This window comes from Phocoena phocoena, chromosome 15 (genome assembly GCF_963924675.1).
Source record: "Phocoena phocoena chromosome 15, mPhoPho1.1, whole genome shotgun sequence".
NCBI classification, from domain to species: domain Eukaryota; kingdom Metazoa; phylum Chordata; class Mammalia; order Artiodactyla; family Phocoenidae; genus Phocoena; species Phocoena phocoena.
This window is the reverse complement of record NC_089233.1, coordinates 26,631,196-26,650,083: the sequence shown is the minus strand read 5'-3', so window position 1 is coordinate 26,650,083 and position 18,888 is coordinate 26,631,196. Positions and strand designations below refer to the sequence as shown.

Genomic DNA, 18,888 nt, shown 5'->3' with positions numbered 1-18,888 from the left:
TTGCGGGATTTAAGTATTATTTTCCCTGTGGGAAAGCCTCCATGGGGTTCCTCCTAAATCCCTACAAAAGGTTAACTGCTAACCCATAGGAACCACTATCATTTTCACAAAAGACTACTTTTTGCACAGAGGGGCAGGTAATTGCTTTTTGTGTTCCACATCATTCTTACTTTTTTTTTTCCTTTTCTGTTAATGATGAATGGCTTGTCAAAGCAGCAATAATATTTTTATTTTAATTACCATCCATCTAAAGTCCTTATTTCCAAGAGAAAAGATTAGTTTAATGATTAAACTCCCTCTGCTTCTATGAGTAAAAATTAGTCAACCAAATACGGTCTTCTTTTAGTGGACTTAACAATACAGCATTAGTACACAGGTGATTTCATTTTCAGACAATTGATATGTGTGATACACACCAATGGATCTCCCACGGACCTTAGATCGTGAGCAGAACTCTACAGGTATTGCAACTGCTTCCCCAGCCCTGTGTGTACCAACTATTGCCCACAGACAGAATCAGTAATAGAGGTCCTATACTAAAGTTTCTCAAATGTTTATAGATGCTGTTGGAAGTAATGTCAAAAATCTATATGAAATAATGTCATATGAAAGCATTGCTGAATTCATAGTAACTTTTTAAATGCATTGTCCCAACCAACAGACATAAAAAATCCGACTGCCTTCCTGAAGGATCCATCCAAGAGTATTCTGAGTTTATGTTAAAGGGATGCTTAAGTGTGGAAAGGATGGGGACCATCTGAGCCACGTGTTCAAATCTAAACAACTCAGGATGGCATTCAAGGCCTTCCAGTGTCAAGCATCTAAGGAGGCAGTAGGTGTGAAGAACACAGGTTTAGAAGTTAGGTGGACTGTGTTCCATGCTCCACGATTAGCTGGGTAGCCTTGGACAAGCTAGTTAACTTCTATGTCTTCTTCTCCTCACCTGTAAAATAAGGTGAACATAGCAGTACCTACCTTGTTATCTCAGTGGACACCACCCCAGGACACCTTGATCTCAAAGGAGGGGGATCGTGGTGGTGGAGGGAGCCCCCACTCCCATCTAAGGGGAGGAAGGAGCAGAACAGAGTGAGTTGGGGCTGGGACGGTGCTTAGTGATATGCCCTGCACAGGCATGTAATAGTCTGACCATAGTGTCTGCACGTAGCAAGCCTACAATAAGTATCACTTAGTTATTTTTACAATGGTTAAGTCACTTGCCTGCCTTCTCTAGCTGACTGGCCAGCCTAACCTGTGTGATGATTAAAAGCACCTTCTAGAGCAGTGCCTCTCAATCTTTTTGTTCATTACCTTTTAAGACATTACTTTTCCTAATGGACTTCTCCATGATATTTTAACACCACAGATATATTGTAATTCTATTTAAGAGGATTCATTTCATGAGCCAGCTTGGCTGAGCCATGGACAGGATGCTGGGATTGCAAACCCCACCCTTGTCATATAGACTGAGTGGTGAGGGGAAGGCTGTAGGCTCTGGGTGGGAGGTTCCTGTGACTCATGGCCTCGTGGGCCTTTTCCTTTAGTCCTGTCCTTCCAGGCAGTGGGCTGGACATCTTTTCTGAGAGCCAGTCCCAGGATTTCCCTAGAAACCTCCTTGATTGCCCCTCATTCCCTACACCCCCAGTCAGTCTTCCCTCAAGTTCTGAGCCAACACCCTCATCATTCCTCCATGTAAATATCTTCTTTTCCTCTCACAATCATCCTTAAGGTGTTTTAAAGCCAGAACCCGAAAGATTAGCAACCACAAGCTACTTTCCCCTTATTGAAAGGCAGGGAGGAGCCTCAGAATGTTTGGTTTCCATCCTTAGAGTACGTGTGCCTCAGGTCCTAGAATGGGTTGGATCACTTAAAGCAGCTGTCATTAAGTTTCTGATTTTAAATTGGTTGAATATTCATATCCTGTTATATTCTTTGGCTCACTTAATCTCTACAACAACACCATGAGGTAGGTTGTATTATCAGCCCCATTTTACTTTATTTATTTATTTTTTGTATAGTTGATTTACAATGATTACAATGTTATGTTAGTTGCTGGTATACAGCGAAGTGATTCAGATATAGATATAGATATTCTTTTTCAGATTATTTTCCATTATGGTTTATTACAGGATATTGAATATATTGGGTTGACCAAAAAGTTCATTTTCGTAAAATCTTACGGAAAATCCCAAATGAACTTTTTGGCCAACCCAATAGTTCCCCATGCTATACAGTAGGGCCTTGTTGCTTATCTATTTTATATATAGTGGTTTGTATCTGCTAATCCCAAACTCCTAATTTATCCCTTACCCCCTTTCCCCTTTGGTAACCATGTTTATTTTCTATGTCTGTGAGTCTGTTTCTGTCTTGTAAATAAGTTCATTTGTGTCATATTTTAGATTCCACATATAAGTAATATCATATGGTATTTATCTTTCTCTGTCTGAGTTACTTCACTTAGTGTAATAATCTCTAGGTCCATCGTGTTGCTGCAAATAGCATTATTTCATTCTTTTTTACATCAGCCCCATTTTAAAGATGAGGCAACTCAGGCACAGAGAGGTTAAATAACTTACATAGTTCACACAGCTGGTAGGTAGCTGTGCTGGTTTTCGAGCCCAGGTCTTTCTGATACAGACCAGGGTTCTTGGCCTTCCCCAATCAATAGAAATTGACCAGAGACCCGACAAAAAATTCAGTCAAGGCTTTACTGGGGCCCCTGCTGCAGCAGGGGGCAGTGAGAACAAGCAACGGGTTCCCTTGTTTGCTGCTCCCCAAGGGGGTGGGAGGGAGCTGGATCCTTACATGGGGTGAGGGTGAGGGTGTGTCCAGGGACTGGGCAGGAGGGCTGGCTTAGGTGTTTTGCCCACCCCTCTGGTGATGATGAGTGCAGGGGGCATGCTTAGTACCCTACTTTTGCTCCCAACACCCTGTTTTTGCTCCAGGCTCTTCAGAAGTGGCAGTTGGGTTTTTTGGTCTCTTTGTATCATTTGTTCAGAATTTGCCCTAACTGTGCATACATGCAGTTATATTTAGTCCCATATAGTTTCTTTGTATTTTGTTGCTGGAGGAGAGGTATGTCCAGGTGCAAGCATTGCAACACTGCAGCAAAGGGACCTGGGACCAGGTCCCAGGCCTGTCTCATTTCTGACTTACAGCCTGAATGCTTAGACCACACAAGTAAGCTCTAAGAGGCCCAGTGGTGATCTTGCCCTAGCAGAGGAGCTAAATCTAGGAAAAGTTCCCTTTATCTTTTCCCCAGCTTCTAGATTTAGTAGGCATTCCCCATATGTATGTGAAAGACTGAGGTTGCTAAGAGAAATTACAGTGGCCTACCTACAGCAGTCAAGCTAGGGTTAACTGAGGTGTGTTAGTTTCTACCTCTGGTCAGGAGGAAAATAATGCTTAATCTCACTCCCAGCCCAATGCCAAAGACCAATGGACCGCTGCCTGAGCTGTGTCCTTGTGGGCAAAACTGAAACTTGCGAAGTGATCTGGAGGGGAGATGGCTCTGATCATCAGAACAATCTAAAAAGAAGGAAATGTTTGAAGAAATGTTGTGACAGTGACATAGGGGAAAAAAAGAATCCTTTACCTTAAGTGGAAAACTTTTGCCCACGGACAAAACTACAATGTCTAGATACCTGTTAGAATTTACAAAAGTCTGTTTCCCCAGATACCAACTTTTGACGTTGTGGGCCAGCACACACATATTAAATCTAGAATTCACGAGGTAATACTATGCAGTGCTGATGACGTATTTATTTAGTACCTGGGAAGTTTTTTCTTTTGTTTTCATTATAAAAGCAATATAAGTTCATGGTAAGAAAGTCAAACAGAACAGAAGGGAGTAAACTGAAATGTAAAGGTCTCACCCTACACAAACCACCCATTTCAACTCCCCAGAAGTAATTCCTTTTGTTAAGAGCTTTTCTATGCAGTCATAAGGAAATAATATCTGTTGGCTGTTTTTTAAACAAATGGGACCATCCTATACATCATTGTTTTGAAATTACTTTTTTAGTATGTAATAGCATGGATTGGGTATCTTGTCACCTACAGCTTATAATTGTTGTATGATATCCCACTTATGGGATGCAGGAAGAAGTTTTGACTAGTCTCCTAGTATTGGAAATTCAGGAGAAATGCCTGAGAAATAATGATAGTTCACAAAATTATATGATGAATAAACACCTTCATACACAAGTTCCCCATTAGAATATAAGTTCTATGGTGGCACAGATTTTACCTGTTTTGTTTACTGACACATAGTGGGTGCCAAATAAACATTTGTGGGGTAAATATCATGTGTATATGGATCTATACAGATATTTTTAAAATTTCTATATATATTGACCAAGCACCCTCCAATATTATTGTTTCATTATATACTCCCATGTGCTTTGTTTTATTTTGCTTTGTTTTGTTTTGTTTTCACCAGCTGGGGACTTCATCTTTAGAGCTCAGTGTAGTAGTAATAGTGAATGTTTGTGTATTAGTTTCCTGTTGCTGCCATAACAAATTACCACAAATGTCGTGGCTTAAAACAGTTCACTATCTTCCAGTTCTGGGGGTCAGAAGTCCAAAATGGGTTGGCAGGGATGTGTTCCTTCTGGAGGCTTTACAGGAGACTTCATTTCCTTGCCTTTTTCAGCTACTAAAGGCTGCATTCTTTGGCTTGTGGCCTCTTCCACACCATTCCAACCTCTGCTTCTTGTCACATCTCCTTCTCTGACTCTGACCCTCTTGTCTCTCTTCTTCCCTTATATGGACTGTTGTAATTACATTGGGCCCACCTTGATAATCCAAGATAATCTCCCCATCTTGAAATCTCTAACTTAATCACATCTGCAAAGTCCCATTTGCCACATAAGGTAATATATTCACAGGTTCCAGGGATTAGGACATGGACATCGTTGGAGAGCCATTACTTTGCATATCACAGCTGCGGAATCATGTTTGAATTTCAGTGTTGTCACTTCAACATGCATACCCTACATATGTTGAGTCCCTACTTATCATGTCCTGAACTAAATCTAAGAAATACACTAACTAGCTCAGTGGTCTTGCCCAAGTCACATAACCTCCCTGAGCCTCCAATTCTCAGTTGCAAAAGTGGAGGGATTCATATCTGTCTCATAGGAACTGCTGTATGGAGAATGTCTCCAGACAGTCTTTTCCATTTGACCAGCATTTAGGAACTACTATATACTGTTTTAATCTTGAAAAAATGTAAATGTAAAACACTGGATTAAGCAGTAAGAGGCAGAGAAGCAGATCTTCTTGTAAACTTCTGATGTGAATGTAAATTGGTACAGGCTTTCTAGAGGGCAATGTGGCACTATGAATATAATGAAAAGGCTTATATATGTTTGTTCTCTTTATCCTAGTAAGTATCCACTTCTAAAGTGCATCTTAGGGGCATGGTTGAATTTATGTCCAAAGATACTCAGTGAAATATTACTTACAATATGACAGGGGGAACGGAAACAGACTAAATGTCCGCTAATAAGGAGCTGGGTAAGTAAGTATGGTACATCCTCATTGCAGAAATCTCATCAGCCATATAAAAGGATTTTGTAAAAGAATATTAAATACCATGTTCAGAGGCTTGTCAAATGATAGTGACAAACCCGGGATTTAAGTCAGGGTTACTTATTACATCAGCAAAAGAATTCTGTGTGGTGAGAGAGCTTTTATATACCAAAAAAAAAAAAAAAAAAGACTAAAAGTGTAGATATCATGATGTTACAGTGGTTATTTCTGGGTAATGGAATAAGAAGTAGTTTTTATTTTTGCTTACTTATAAAGTATTTTTAATTTTCTAACAATGAAGATTGGGGAAAAGGGACGTCGACACAGAACATTTCCTCTAGTGAAATTAACAGGCGTTTCTAGGTATAGAACCAATACCACCGAAGGTGTCCCCCTAGTGGAAGACGGGACGCGGCGGCCGCTGGAACACCTGATTGCGACTTTTCACATAGCTAATTGTATTCAAGACTTTCCGAGAGAAACAAGAGCCTAAAGTTAGTAAGCTATGTTGCTTATTCAAATTTTTTTTAAAAAGAGGGGCCCATTGCAAAAGAAAGGAGCAAACCTCACCCTGGGAAGCAGGTGCTACCAATTCTAGGCGCAATCCTTAGACTGACAATTAACTTTTTCAATTGTCAAGGTCGGGGAACTAAGCTCCTTGGGTTTAATTCTCCTCTTTCGCTTGGTGGTAGCTTATGTTCTAGGTCCAGGTCTAGGTCTAGGTCTAGGCCGCCTGACTCTCAAATCAAAGGTACAGACAAGGTGAAATAACTGAAGACTGGGGCGCAGCCTGAAGCCTGAAAACAGACACCTGTTGGGAGCGCTAGCACCTCCCCGCGACTCAACGAATCTTCGGTTCCTCTCGGCTCCTCTCGGCTCCTCTTCGGCTGAGTTCGGCCTCGCTCGTCTTCTAGGGCTCGGCTCTCTTCGGCTGCGTTCGGCCGGCTCGCGTCCTCTCGGGCTCGGCTCTCTTCGGCCGCGCTCTGCTCGCTCTCGTCTCGGACTCGGCTCTCTTCGGCTACGTTCGGCCGCGGCGCCGAAGGGCGCCCATGGAACCGGGCTTGCCGGCTCGAGAGACAGTTATGGCGCCGCTGCTGGAGTATGAACGGCAGCTGGTGCTGGAACTACTGGACGCGGACGGGCTGGTGGTGTGCGCCCGTGGACTCGGCGCGGACCGGCTCCTCTACCACTTCCTCCGACTGCACTGCCACCCGGCGTGCCTGGTGCTGGTGCTCAACACGCAGCCAGCCGAGGAGGTGCGGCCGCCCGCGCTGGGGGAGGGGACCCCGGGAACGCTGGGGGCCTTCGGAGCAGACGCAGGCCTCGGCGCGGAGGCCAGCCTTCTGAGGGCGATGCGGGTCCCTGACGCGGGAGGGAAGGCGTTGAATAGGGGTCCCTGAGACAGATGCAGGCCCCTGACGCGGGTGCGGGGACGCTGAGACGGTGGGCGGGGTCGCAGGACCCTGACATGGGTTCGAGGACCTGAAAGGGTTGGAGGGTCTCTGAGAGGAGTAGGGGAGTCATTTGAGAAGCGTGGAGGTGGGAAGGATTGGAGGTCTCTGAAGAGGGTGGGGAGTTGTCTGGTGGAGGATGTGGAAGGGAATAACGAGGCAGTCCTGAAGTTGGGTATTAAGGGACTGGCTGGAGGTAGAGCGAGGTCTCTAAAAGGGAACAGTGATGGGGATGGAGGAATCTCTGAAGGGAATGGGGAGACGTGAAAGGAGACGCTGAGGTTGGGGAGAACCCTGTAGGGAAGAGGAGGGACTGGGGGTTCACCCAGGCTGTGGGAAGAGGGGCATAGGGTCAGAAGGGAAGGGAGCTGGAAGCTGAGGGTATTGGGGAAGGGTACCTGGGTTAGGGAGAGTGGAGAACACTGAGGAAGACAGAAGGGGTATACACCTTTGCTGAGGGGCGACACAGCTTGATCTGACAACTCTGATGAGCCCTTAGATATCTAGAGCAGATGGCCAGAAGGAAAATGCCAGCTGAGAAGGGTGACCACACACTCCCTGACTGATCCATCTAGGTATCCCTAGTGCTTGACTAGCGCTTAGCACAACACGGGGCCCCCCCAGGAAAGGTGGTATCAAACTTAAAGGACCAAGGGTCCCATTGACATGATGAAATCCCCTCTAGGGTGGACCAGGACAGAACTAATAATCTAAAACACCACCTGGGGAAAGGATTCCCTTGTTATCTTCTCACATGGTATTTACACTTGCGTGCAGAGTTGCCTCTGGTGGGCAGTATTTTCTAGGTAGCAGAAGTCTCTTAACTCAGGATTTTAAAAGTCTTTTGTTGTCGTTAAACTGCTAATAACATCTCAAGTGCAGTGAGTCCTTAGTGCAAACCCCAAAACAAAAACAAAACCCTAGATAAATGTCGATTGTTTGGTTGATCAGTGTAAAGTAATTTAGTTGGTATGTTCATTAAGTTCATGATCTCTGAAAAAGGCAGCATATCATTTTAAATACAAATACTGGTAACCTAATAAAAACTGCCCTCTATTAAACGGTCTACTAATCAAGTCTGATTTAATTTAGGAATATTTTATCAATCAGCTGAAGTTAGAAGGAGTTGAACATCTCCCTCGCCGAGTAACAAATGAAATCACAAGTAGCAATCGCTATGAGGTGTACACACAAGGTGGTGTGATATTTGCAACAAGTCGAATACTTGTGGTTGATTTCTTGACTGATAGAATACCTTCAGATTTAATTACCGGTAAGAATTTGAAGCCTTATTGTTACTTGTATATACGTTTGCACTTTCTTTTTTTTCTGTATGTATTTGTTCCCTCTGCTAAACTCTAAACTAGAACCTTCTTGTGAACAGCATTGGATGTTTTTATTCAACATTGTGCTTCCAGGTGTTAACACAATACCTGACACATTTTGGATGCTCAGTAAATATTTATGGCCTGAATAAGAAACTAAATGTAAGATTGACGTTTCCTTGTTTTCTAAGCTCATATTCAGTCAATACTTAGTAATTGACAGGCATTTGCTTTTAGAAACTACTCAGATTTGAAGTGTTTATAAATATTCTTTATATATTTCCTAAAAGAGTTTGGTTTTCCTCTTTAAAGAATATTTTTTCCCATGATTTGAAATTTTCAAAACAATTTTTTTCAGTATAGTTAGCATACAATATTATATTGGTTTCAGGTGTATAGTAATTCAGTATTTTTATAGATTATGCTCCATACAAATTTATTATAAATATTGACTATATTCCCTGTGCTGTACATTACATCCTTAACTTGTTTATTTTATACCTAATAGTTTGTACCTCTTACTCCCCTTCACCTTTTTTGCCTCTCGCCCCATCCCTCTCCTCACTGGTAACCGCTAGTTTGTTGTCTGTTTCTGTTTTGTTGTATTTCTTCCATTGTTTTATTTTTTAGATTCCACATAAAAGTGAAAACACAGTATTTGTCTTTCTCTGTCTGACTACTTCATTTAGCAAAATACCCTCCAGGTCCATCCATGTTGTGGCACATGGCAAAATTTCATTCTTTTTTTATGGCTGAGTGATGTTCCATTGTATATATATTCCACATCTTCTTTATCCATTCATCTATCCATGGACACTTTAGTTGCTTCCATATCTTGGCTGTTGTAAATAATGCTTCTGTGAACATTGGGGTGCATATATCTTTTTAAGTTAATGTTTTTGTTTTCTTCAAATAAATACCCAGGAGTGGAATGGCTGAATCATATGGTACTTCTCCTTTTAGTTTTCTGAGGAACCTCCATACTGTTTTCCATAGTGGCTGCACCAATTTACATTCCCACCAAGAGTACACGAGGGTTCCTTTTTCTCCACACTCTCAAAAAACACTTGTTATCTCTTGTCTTTTTCACGATAGACATTCTGAGAGGTGCGAGGTGATATCTCATTGTCCGTGTCTGTTGGCCATCTGTGTGTATTCTTTGGGAAAATGCCTATTCAGATCCTCTGCCCATGTTTTAATCAGGTTCTTTGGTTTTTTGATGTTGAGTTGTATGAGTTTTTGGTATATTTTAGATATTAATCTCTTATTGAACATATTGTTTGCAAATATCTTCTCCCATTCAGTAGGTTCCTATTTCGTTTTGTTGGTTGGTTTCCTTTGCTGTGCAAAAGCTTTTTAGTTTGATTATTTTTGTTTTTGTTTCCCTTGCCTAAGGAGACAGATCCAAAAATTATTGCTAAGACAGATGTCAGAGAGCATACTGCCTATGTTTTCTCCTGGGAGTTTTATGGTTTCAGGTCTTACAGTTAGGTCTCTAATCCATTTTGACTTTATTTTTGTATATGGTGTGACAAAAATGTTTTGATTTCTTTCTTTTACATGTAGTTGTCCAGATTTCCCAACACCAGTTATTGAAGAGACTGTCTTTTCCCCATTGTATATTCTTGACTACTCTGTCGTAGATTAATTGATCATGTGCATGAGTTTATTTGGGAGCTTTCTATTCTGTTCCATTGACCTCTGTGTCTGGTTTGGGGGCAGTACATGCTGTTTTGATTACTGTAACTTTGTAGTATAGTCTCAAGTCAGGGAACATGATACCTTCAGTGTTGTTCTTTTTTCTCAAGATTGCTTTGACTATTTAGAGTCTTTTGTGATTCCAATCAAAATTTAGGATTATTTGTTCTAGTTCTAGGAAAAATGTCATAGGTATTTTGATGAGGATTGCATTAAATCTGTAGATTGCTTTGGGTAATATGGACATTTTTAACAATATTCTTCCAATTGATGAACAAAGGATATATTTCCATTTATTTGTATTGTCTTCAATTTCTTTGATCAGTGTCTTATAGTTTTCAGAGTACAGATCTTTCACCTCCTTATTAAATTTATAAATAGTTTAATTAATTTAATTTAATACCTAAATTTATTCTTAGGTATTTTATTCTTTTTCATTCAGTTGTAAATGGGATTATTTCATGATTTCTGTTTCTGATACCTCATTCTTAGTGTATAGAAATACAACAGATTTCTATATTAATCTTATATTCTACAACTTTACTAAATTTACTGAATTTATATATTCTAATCATTTTTTGGCAGAGTCTTAAGGGTTTTCTATATATAGTATGTCATCTGCAAATAGTGAGTTTTACTTCTTCACTTCCAATTTGGATGCCTTTTATTTCTTTTTCTTGTCTGATTACTGAGGCTAGGCCTTTCAATATTATGTTAAATAGTAGTGGTGGGAGTGGACATCCTTGTCGTGTCCCTGATCTTAGAGGAAAAGATTTTAGCTTTCACCATTGAGTATAACATTAGCTGTGGGTTTGTCATAAATGGCTTTTATTATGTTGAGATATGCTCCCTCTATACCAACTTTGTTGAGAGTTTTTATCATGAATGGATGTTGAATTTTGTGAAATGCTTTTTCTGTATCTGTTGAAATGATTATGTGATTTATATCCTTCATTTTGTTAACGGTTCAATATCCACAAATCAAGGTTCAGTATTGAACTATCCTTGCATCCCTGGAATAAATCCCACTTGGTCATGATGTATGATCCTTTTATATATTGTTGAATTCAGTTTGCTAATATTTTGTTGAGGATTTTACATCTATGCTCATCAGGGATATTGGCCCTTAATTTTCTTTTTTTTGTAGTATCTTTGTCTGGTTTTGGTGTCAGGATAATGCTGGGCTCATAGAATGAATTGGGAAGTGTTCTATCCTCTTCAATTTTTTGGATAGTTTGAGAAGGATAGGTATTAACTCTCCTAAAGTGTTTGGTGGAATTCTCCTGTGAAGTCATCTGGTCCTAGACTTTTCTTGTTGGGATTTTTTGTTAGTGATTCAATTTATTACTAGTAATTGGTCTCTTTAGATATTTTATTTCTTCCTGATTCAGTATTAGAAGATTGTGTGTTTATAGGGGTTTATCCATTTCTTATAAGTTGTCCAATTTGTTGGCATATAACTCTTAATATATTCTCTTATGATTATTTGTATTTCTGTGATATCAGTTGTAAGTTTGTCTCTTTCAATTCTGATTTATTTATTTGGGCCCTTCCTCTTTTTTTCTTGATGAGTCTGGCTAAAGGATCAATTCCTTTAAATAGAAAATTAGGTTGTTTATTTGAGTGTTTTCTTGTTTCTTGAGGTAGGCCTGTATCACTATATACTTCCCTCTCAGAACTGCTTTTACTGCATCAGATAGATTCTGGAAAGTTGTTTCTGTTTTCATTCCTCTCAATGTATTTTTTAATTTCCTATTTGATTTATTTGTTGACCCATTGGCTTTTTAGTAGCATCTTATTTAGTCTTCATGTGTTTGTATTTTTCTTCCCAAAATTGATTTGTAATTTCATACTGTTGTGATTGGAAAATATCCTTGATATAATTGCAGTCTTCTTAAATTTACTTAAGGACTTAAGTCTTTCTAGTGTATTTTTCATTTTAGTTATTGTATTCTTCAGTTCTGATTGGTTTTTTTTTAGATTTTTCTAGTTCTTTGTTGAAGCTCTCACTATATTCCTTTATTTTCCCAAGTTCAGTGAGCATTTTTATGACTCTTGCTTTAAACTCTTTATCATGTAAATTACTTATGTCTGTTCATTAGGGTTTTTTCTCAGGATTTTATTTTGTTCTTTTGTTTGGAACATATTCTTCTGTCTTCTCATTTTATTTAACTTTCTCTGTTTGTCCTTATGAAGTTAGGCAAAACAGTTACCTATCCCAGTCTTGAATCCATGTCCCTGTGTGGGAGTGTCCCTGTGCAGTCTGTGTGTGCCCAGTGGTTTTGGTGGGAGAGCTGAATCTGAAGAGGGCACAGGCCGCGTCTTCTCCCAGGGTCCACTGGCAGAGCTTCCTTGGTGGGGGATAGGGCTGGAGCAAGAGCTCAGTACAGGCTGGGGCGGTCAGGCAGGGCCGCCAGAGCACCAGGCAGTTTTCAGTCTGCTGCCTCTGCTGAGACTGGGGGCAAACAAGTCTGTGCTTACTCACTCTCTTCAAGAGTGGAGTCTCGGTTTCCTACAGCCCACTGGTTAGCCTCACTGGTTTCCAAACCAGCCAAGGGAGCCTGTCTTCCCAGTGCTGGACCCCAGGCTGGAGTATCGATGTGGGGCTCAAACCCCTCACTCTTTAGGGAGGATCCCTGAGCTTCTGACATCTCCCTCCTTTGCTGGGTCACCCACCAGGGGCGTGGGTCCCAACTAGATCTTTTTTCCTCCCCTCATGGGGTTCTTTCTTCACAGCCTTTGTTGTAAAAGAGCCGTTCTACTAGTCTTCAGGTCGTTCTCAGAGAGAGTTGCTCTGTATGTGGTTGTAGTTTTGATGTGCTCGTGGCGGGTGGTGAGCTCAGGGTCTTCCTGCTCCACCATCTTGATCCCCCCTCTCTCCCATGATTGAAATTAAACCAATTAGTTGCTTAATTATTTTGAGAAGGATGATTTAATTTTAGCCTGAATTAATATAGAAAAGGAGTCATATTTCATTATTATTTGTCCTTTTGGAAACCTTTTCTGATTTCCCCATGCTTCTCCCCAGTCAGAGCACTTCAGAACACCACACTGTATTTGCCTATTTATTTGTCTGTCTCGCTCGTGAGATGACAAGCTTCCTAAGAGTAAGGAACAACTTGTTCATCCCAGGGCAAGTAACTGGTACATAGTAGGTACCAAACACATATATATATATTGGGTGAGTGATGCATGTATGTACGACAATTTTTAATGAACTTTCGAAGGGCAGAGAGGTTGTGGAATTCATAATTGTCCTTCCTACCATATCTATCACATTGCCCTGAACCTAGAAGACTCTCAAGAAATATTTAATGCATAAATGTATGAAAGAATGTTTTATATGGTTCGTGGTGAACTGATTATTGGAAAGTTTTGTTATACTTTTGTATTTCTCATTGTTAAAAGCACTGGCAGGGCAGTACAGCTGAGGTCAGACTCACTTGACTTTGAAGGGTAATGCCACTGCTTACAAGCAAGCTACTGTACTTAATTTTCACAAGCCTCAGTTTCTCATTGCTTAAATTGAGAAAATAGTGCCTTGTGAAGTTATCAAGGGTTAAATGAGGTAAAATAAATAATTGCTTAGCATACTGCCTGGTACATAGTAAATCATAAATAATAGCAAAAAACTGGCTCTTTACAGCCAGAAATCTTGATACATTGTAAAGTCTTTTACTGTTTGCTGCTTTCTTATAGATTTAGCTTTATGTTTCCTTATTTTTTCAGTTGATAAAATGAAAAAAATGTATTGAAATGACCACTAGATGTCAGTATTACTCTGTATCTCCCAGTAACACTTCAACCTAATTAGGCAGAGAGCAATCTGAATCAAAGAAATATCCAAAGTATAGTTTATAGGTAGTTCCTAATTAAAAAGTGCAAAATGCCATTCCTGTTTCTGATCAAGTCCCAGCCAGTAAGCTGGAGCTGTTACTGCTGCTTCGCTGAATGGAATGTAAATGAGTGGCAGAAATGAATTTCTTCAAATGTTGCACCCCCTGGGATCATCCTCTACCCCTTCAACCCCCCAACCCCTGTAGGAACTTTCACCATAGCTCTTACGGACCAGAGTGTCCCAGAAGCAGGTAACCCCCTAGAAAAATCTTGAATGTACCAGCCCTAACTTGTTCCCCTGTCACTACCCAATGTCACCACCTTACCCCACCCTAGACGTCCTTGCCAACACAACTCCTCAACAGTGGGAGAACTGTGAAAATATCTCCCCAGATTGTACTTTCAAAAGAATGGGGCAGGAGGATGCTTTCATTGTTAAAACAGATCCTGACATCTCTAAATAGAACTCAGAACACGCTTTCCGTGGGAAACTTTAAAAAAAAAGTTACATGTTAGATTTGTGTATCCAGTGCGTAATTCAGCTTTATATTCATTCAACATTATTAACATTAAATGTTGGTAAACATTTCGTTTACTAACCGTCCCTTATTTGGCAGGAATGAGGTAGGTGCTGAAGACAGAAAGATGACAGGACGGTAGGGTGCTCTGAGTTAGGCGGCTTCTGGGTTTGAGCTCACCTTCACCAGCTACCAGCTGTGTGACCTTGGGCAAGTTTCTTCATTTCTGTATGACTCGGTTTTCGCATCTGTAAATTGGAGACAGTAATAGTACCTTCCTCCTAGGATTATTGTGAGGATGAACTGAGATAATGTATGTAAAATTCTTAGCATCACGCATGGCACATAGTAAACATTCTCTGATTACTACTTATGATGTTCTTGGTCCTCAAGCAATTTAGTGGAGGAGACAGGTGTAAAGAAGTAATTACAGTGTAGCATGAGATACAGAGTGTTGTGGGAGCATAAAAATGTGGGACTAGAATTGCCCCAGAAGCCTAACCTGCTTGTATTTTTTTAAAGGGGGTGGTGTGGTCCTCGAATGATGTCACTTAACAGGAAGGACATGGCTTTGTTCTCAGACACTCGTGATTTGGAACCTTTGGTCTGCCATTTACTTGCAAAGTGACCTTGGTCAAGTTGCTTGCCTTTCCTGGTCTCATAGTAATACCTACCCCATGGAGTTATTGTGAGGATTCAATGAAATAAAAGTACCTAACCCCACTGCCCGGGATAGAATATTAGTTCTCTTCTCCTCCTTCTTCTAGATTCCAAAAGAAATGACAACCTTTTGGAGCACACCATTTTCTTAACTTGAGATTCACCTTTTCTTTAGAAGTCCATTTTTATTATTTCTAACTTTGTCATATTTCAGTCCAGGAACTCTGGCCCAATAGAGTACTTGGAAGAACCTACCTGCTAGGTACGGAATATTTTTTGAGCAGTAGATTAGTTATGTACACGTACTGGTGTTATTGAAAATCTTTTGTCTACAAAGTCCTAAATATCACTGTTAATTTTTACCATATTTGAAAAACAATTTTGCTTAGCTAGAATAAATTTTAGCTCCATCCACCTCAATCTAAAATTTAAACACCAAAATAGTAGAATCTGAATTGAGTCTATTGAACTACTAGGAGTCTTGGGTTACTATTGGTGTCATTTTCCAGATCCTAGGAGCGATGAGCATGGGAGCAAAAACATGCAAGTGCATTTATAGCAAATATATATGGTAACTGGCTTGGTTTAGGTCTAAAAGACTGAGAGTTATCATAGAATAATTGAGTTTTTGATCCAGAAATGACATCTGTGCACTCTTATGTCATCTCATGTCTCTCCCTAACTTTCCATGAATCCCACTGCACCACAATGGCATGTGTATATCATACATACGTATGAGAGATCGTCTGGTCCAGTACTCTAATTTTATAATTAAGGAAACACGTATGATTGTCCTTGTTTTTGTGATTCAGGGGTGTCATTATCATATCCACCCCACAAAACAGATGTTGAAGCATATTCATTAAAGATTTTTATTTCAGATGGACTAATTTACCTTTCAATTGAGTATACTCTGATTCTGAAAGTTGAATTCTTCTAATAAGTGATGGAGATGTTGCCCAGACTTCTGAAAGGCAGCTATTTTGCATAGTTCACATCTGATTCATATATTAAAAGAATGAGTGACCTGCTTTGGTTTCAGAAATTCTTCCTCCACCAGGCCAGACATGCCCCACCCCAGGCCTTTGCTGTTATTCCCTTGCCCGGAACTCCCTTGGCCCACATGGTCACAAGGCTCACCTCCTTGTCTCCATCCAGGCTTTACTCACTTAAGACCTCAGTGAGGTCACCCTCTCTAAAATTGCAAACCCTAAAAAATACAACAAACTAGTGAATATAACAAAAAAGAAGCAGACCCACAGATACAGAGAACAAATGAGTGGTTACCAGTGGGGAGAGGGAAGGGGAGGGGCCAGATAGGGGTAGGGAAGTAAGAGGTACAAACTATTATAAGCCACAAGGCTATATTGTACAACACGGGGAGTATAGCCAATATTTTATAATAACTATAAATGAAGTATAACCTTTAAAAATTGTGAATCACTCTATCGTACATCTGTAACATATTGTACGTCAACTGTACTTCAATTTTTTAAAAGATTAAATAAGAAAATTGCAAACTGCCACCCCTCACACATACTCCCTCTCTTATTCCTCTGATCGTTTTTTCTCCTCAGCACTTATCCCTTCTAACCTACTAAATATTTTACTTATTTGTATTGTTTATTGTAAATGCCGCAGGACAGCTTTACGTGTTTTGTTCATGGCTGTATCCCCAACCTCGAACACAGCTTGCCCATGCTCAAGTAGGCATTCAAGAAAACTGTGATGAATCAGTGAAAGCGAGCATGAAAACGACATGTCTTTTCTGTACTTTAAATTTTGATTCCTGCCCTCCTCCCCACCCCCCACCCCCCCGCTCAGGTATCTTGGTGTACAGAGCTCACAGAATAATCGAGTCTTGTCAAGAAGCATTCATCTTGCGCCTCTTCCGACAGAAAAACAAACATGGTTTTATTAAAGCTTTCACAGACAACGCTATTGCCTTTGACACCGGCTTTTGTCATGTGGAGAGAGTGATGAGAAATCTTTTCGTAAGGAAGCTGTATCTGTGGCCAAGGTAAATAGCATTATGTGACCAGTTTCTGTGAGAGAACCTGCCGTAATTTAATTTTGCACTATAATGTAAAATTTACTGTCATTGCACTTGATACATGCTAGTCAGGTTCATAACAAGTACATCCAAATATAAATAAATGGTCATCACATTTGTGATTCTTTTAACAGCAGAGAGAGGTTTGATAGTTATTTTTCTGGTAGCTCAGGGCTATCACTTTCTTGTACATTTAGTGAAACCGCGCAGGGATCTAGAGGCTCACATACACAACAGCTTTAGGTGAACTGCAGATTTACTGGTTAAGATTCCAACTTCCACTTTGAGGGAAATAAAGCACCAAGATTTTGAAAAATCTATGTAAATTTCTAGGAAAAACATAAGGTATCAATTTTCAAAACATTTTGCAACCTATGCTAATATGTATCTTGGTTATACTGTATGGTATTTGAGAGTAGTTATTGGCAGTCTTTTTCCTTTTTTGATTATACCTTACTTCAGGGATTGACATACTTTTCCTGTAAAGGGCCAGAGAGTAAATATTTTAGGCTTTGCAGGACACGCACCTGTCACAGTTATTCAACTCTGCTGTGACAGTGTGAAAGCAGCCATAGACAATACATAAACAATGGGCGTGGCTACGTGCCAATAAGACTATTTGTAAAAACGGGCACTGGGTTTAGCGCAGACCATAATTTGCTGATCCCTGCCTTATTTGAGTAATACTTCCATTCATAGAGGTTGAAAGTGTTCCTGAAAACACTGTCATTTGGCTTTCCGTTTTGTTTCTTAATTGCAGTTACAAAAAGCTATTAGAGTATTAAACTGAGACCAGAAACACATAGCTCTTGCAACTCTAGAAAATATTTGAAAAATGTTTGTCTCTTTAGGTTCCATGTAGCAGTAAACTCATTCTTAGAACAGCATAAACCCGAAGTCGTAGAAATTCACGTTTCTATGACACCTGCCATGCTTGCTATACAGACTGCTATTCTGGACATTCTCAATGCATGTCTAAAGGAACTGAAATGCCATAACCCGTCGCTTGAAGTTGAAGATTTATCTTTAGAAAATGCTATTGGAAAACCTTTTGACAAGGTACTCTTTATTTCTTTTCCTTTTTAAGCACCATTTGTTATGTTGTAATTTTTAAGAATGCAAGTTATTTTAATATTTACAATGTTCTTAATAGGAATTTGCTGTTATTTTAAAATTAAATTGGAGGTGATTTAAAGTATAGTTTCTTTGGTTTACTGGAAAGTAATTTGTAGTAGAATACATTGATTGGCGTATAAGCACAACTCTGATTTTTGCAGTTATATGGTGATTATCTCTTATTTTAAGTATATGTAAGAGGACGATGAATAACCTTTTGCTCTGAAATGGCAGCATTTGGATAGCTACAGATAGAAGAGTTTACATAAGAATCCTTCAAAATTTATGATCTCTTATTTGGAATAAAAATAATTTGGATGAGTTTTGATTACAGAGGAATGTGAAACTTGCTCTGTCTTAAAATTACATTCTGAATTGAGAAAATAGTAAGACTTTAGTGCAAGGAATTTTTATCTAATTTTTTCATCATAGATCAATATTAATTCCGATACGTAAATGTCTAAGATTGAATTGTACATACAGAAAATGCTGACTTTTAAAAAATTCCAGGCAGCTTTTTTTTTCATATTTTGGTAGAACAAGTTCTTTCAAACTCTGAAGAACCTCTTTGTCACTGGAAGTAATGCATATTGATTTTTGAAAAGGAAAATTTAAGTCCTCATTTTTCTGATTCTTCCAAAGTCGTTTTACTGTGAAATAATGATACATGAAGTAATTCCATGTGTTGTGTGCCTCTG

The 18,888-nt window shown here is 39.7% G+C and overlaps 1 protein-coding gene across 1 annotated transcript in view; it reads left to right on the top strand.

The window, feature by feature from the left end:
- The first annotated feature begins 6,581 nt into the window (after positions 1 to 6,581).
- The window catches only part of ERCC4 (ERCC excision repair 4, endonuclease catalytic subunit), a 31,218-nt gene continuing 18,911 nt past the window's right edge, over positions 6,582 to 18,888 (top strand). Inside the window, exons 1-4 of the mRNA XM_065892896.1 lie at positions 6,582 to 6,788; positions 8,076 to 8,256; positions 16,846 to 17,041; positions 17,926 to 18,133. Coding sequence (XP_065748968.1) covers positions 6,582 to 6,788; positions 8,076 to 8,256; positions 16,846 to 17,041; positions 17,926 to 18,133 — 792 coding nt within the window. The remainder of the gene's footprint in view (positions 6,789 to 8,075; positions 8,257 to 16,845; positions 17,042 to 17,925; positions 18,134 to 18,888) is intronic.